General features: G+C 37.9%; 1 protein-coding gene across 3 annotated transcripts in view; it reads right to left on the bottom strand.

Moving 5' to 3' along the window:
- LOC106104786 (chymotrypsin BI-like) overlaps nucleotides 1–2,488 on the bottom strand; it is a 7,582-nt gene that overhangs the window by 3,059 nt on the left and 2,035 nt on the right. The window contains exons 2-6 of one of the 3 annotated variants that reach the window (XM_013284922.1): nucleotides 1,824–1,845; nucleotides 1,337–1,484; nucleotides 718–848; nucleotides 456–545; nucleotides 1–92 (exon numbers count right to left, since the gene is read on the bottom strand). In XM_013284922.1, coding sequence (XP_013140376.1) covers nucleotides 1–92; nucleotides 456–545; nucleotides 718–848; nucleotides 1,337–1,484; nucleotides 1,824–1,845 — 483 coding nt within the window. The remainder of the gene's footprint in view (nucleotides 93–455; nucleotides 546–717; nucleotides 849–1,336; nucleotides 1,485–1,823; nucleotides 1,846–2,488) is intronic. The other 2 variants (XM_013284921.1, XM_013284920.1) reach the window with 2 other exon arrangements.

A 2,488-nucleotide genomic window follows, 5' to 3' on the forward strand; every position in this document is an offset into this window, starting at 1 on the left:
TTCAGTGGTCTGTCCGTCGCTGGTGCCCTCGAATACGTCGTTCTGTTCACCAGACAGCGTGAACTCGTAGCAGTTAAGAGTCTCACCGGGGGCTGTAATGTAACGGAATTCACCATAAATTCCACACCATTTCCATGGGGTAAGGAAACAAATCCTCCCTTAAGAGCATCGAAAAATGTAAAACAGACATTAAAACTACAACGAATATGACCATATTTATGGTAGATTTCCTCCTTTAGACCTAGCAATAGATCTAATGATTCACATAAAGTCAGCCGAGTCGATGGCTCAGATTATGAGGAAACATTACAAGTATAAGAATAAAAAGGAGTTTAAATTATAAATACCAATGCAATTTAAGCAAAACTAGTGATTTTCTAACAACATTCGATAAGAAATTACTAAACATTAATGAAAAAACTATAATAGCTTAGTGAAGTTTCAAGTATACTTACAGCCGTCTTCCTGAGAGCCATAGCCGCAGAGCGTGCCTGTCTCCGGCAGCTCGTCACTGGCAGCCGCCAGCTCCACGGAGCTAATTGTTGCTGAAAATTATACATCCAAATTAATATACAAAAAATAAACTCAAAAATTACTGGACGGATTTCAATATTTTACTATTAGAAAGCTACATAATCTCTGAGAAATTTATTTACTAAACTGCAATCCAAAGATATCCTAATACTTGTAATTTCGCATGGATGTTTAAATACTCACGTGTGAACTCGACGACGCGGTTGATCGCGATCAGACCAACCCTGTTGTTGAAACGGGAGGAAGAGGTCTCTGTCACCAGCTCGGGGTTGACCACGTTAGCGGCGCCATACCGGATCCAAGCGAAGCGAAGACTAAACAACAATGATGAATCAAATATCACACGTTAATGATTAACATAGTTTGTAGATTAAATTAGATAATTGAATAAACTCTACCGAAATTTGAATTGTCTATGGACAATAATAGCATCACTATTTCGGCAAAATCTGGAAATACGTATTCCAACCATAGATAATAAATGTTTCCCCGTTCATGCAATCATTGACAATGTACTTGTACATGTCGGGGAAATACACGATGTCCGGTTTACAGAAAAATCGCCCTCTTCTTTACAATGTGCCAAACTCGTGAGAGAGAACAAAGTGAGTTGCATCGTCGGAATAATATAAAGCAATTAGCCGTGTCTGACACACGTTACTTTTGTACAGACAAATAAAAAACGTCCTAATTTCTGTGTGGTCGTCTCAATTTGTACAAAACTCTCTAACGATTGCTTATAAGATAACACCGCCAGATACCCCGATTGTACATATCCCGTGTTAAAGTGCTTTACACTTACTTCTGTACGCAGCTGCCGGAGGTGAGCACCCAGCGTTCATTGATGAGGGAACCGACGCAGCTATTGAGCAGACCAGCGCCGAAGGTGGTCGCAATGCGGAGGTGGACTACCCATGGGTTCTCCGCCGTTGAGACAGCGGTAATGGGAGCTGGAAGTTTTGAAGTAAAAATGTATTTGCCATTTGGTCTGAAAATGTCTCTGTCGAAATTATAGGCTCGACCAAAGTATATCGATTTTTTAATACAAAAAAAATAAGGGGTTATTGTTACTTTAAAAACTGATAAACCAGTTTATTTATTAATTATACTTTAATAGGGACCTACTAGGAAATACTTATTTATAAAAAAATAATAGATTTTTTTTTATTAAAGAAATAAGAAAACAATAGTTAGCACCATAAATTAAATCAGGAAAACTAAAGTTAGTCATAAATTTAAGGTAAGTTGGAACGGATGAATCTAAGTAAATAAGTGCTTATTACACTTACCGTCCAAGCCGGTGCTGCGGCCCTGGAAAATTGAACATAAACACTTTCATTTAACTTTGTACTTTTACTTAGAACTGTAATTAATTTATGTAATACATTTTATTAGTTAAATTTCGTTATTTTATTTAAACTTTATTCGGCTTTTGTTGTATATCCATCATGAAAATTTAATCCTTATTAGTTTTTTAATTATAAATCTGACTAATATTATAAATGTGAAAGTTTAGATGGATGGATGTTTGTAGCCTTAACTGCTGAACGGTTTTTGATTAAACTTGGCATAGATGTATAGGATAGTATAGAACAACACATAGGCTACTTACTTTTGTTTTTTTAATACCACTCGGACGTAGTCGCTGGCGTAAGCTAGTACAACATATTTGCCTGCGTCTTATTTTGCGCTAGTTATCTTGTTTTTTTTTATGTTATAAGGTGGTAAACGAGCACCCGGCCACCTAAATCCGCCAAAATGGCGAAGCGACTGCTGCCCATAGACATCCGCGATCGCAGATGCGTTGCCTACCCTTATCCGACAGAGGAGATACACATAAAGAGGACATTGCCCCTTCGTATGCATCTCCACCGTCAAATCCACTTCCCCTTCCCATCCTCTCCGTATAAGAAAAGGATGGTGAAGACAAAGGGACTAAAATTAGGCCTCCGGC

This window comes from Papilio polytes, unplaced genomic scaffold (genome assembly GCF_000836215.1).
Source record: "Papilio polytes unplaced genomic scaffold, Ppol_1.0 DF823399.1, whole genome shotgun sequence".
NCBI classification, from domain to species: Eukaryota; Metazoa; Arthropoda; class Insecta; order Lepidoptera; family Papilionidae; genus Papilio; species Papilio polytes.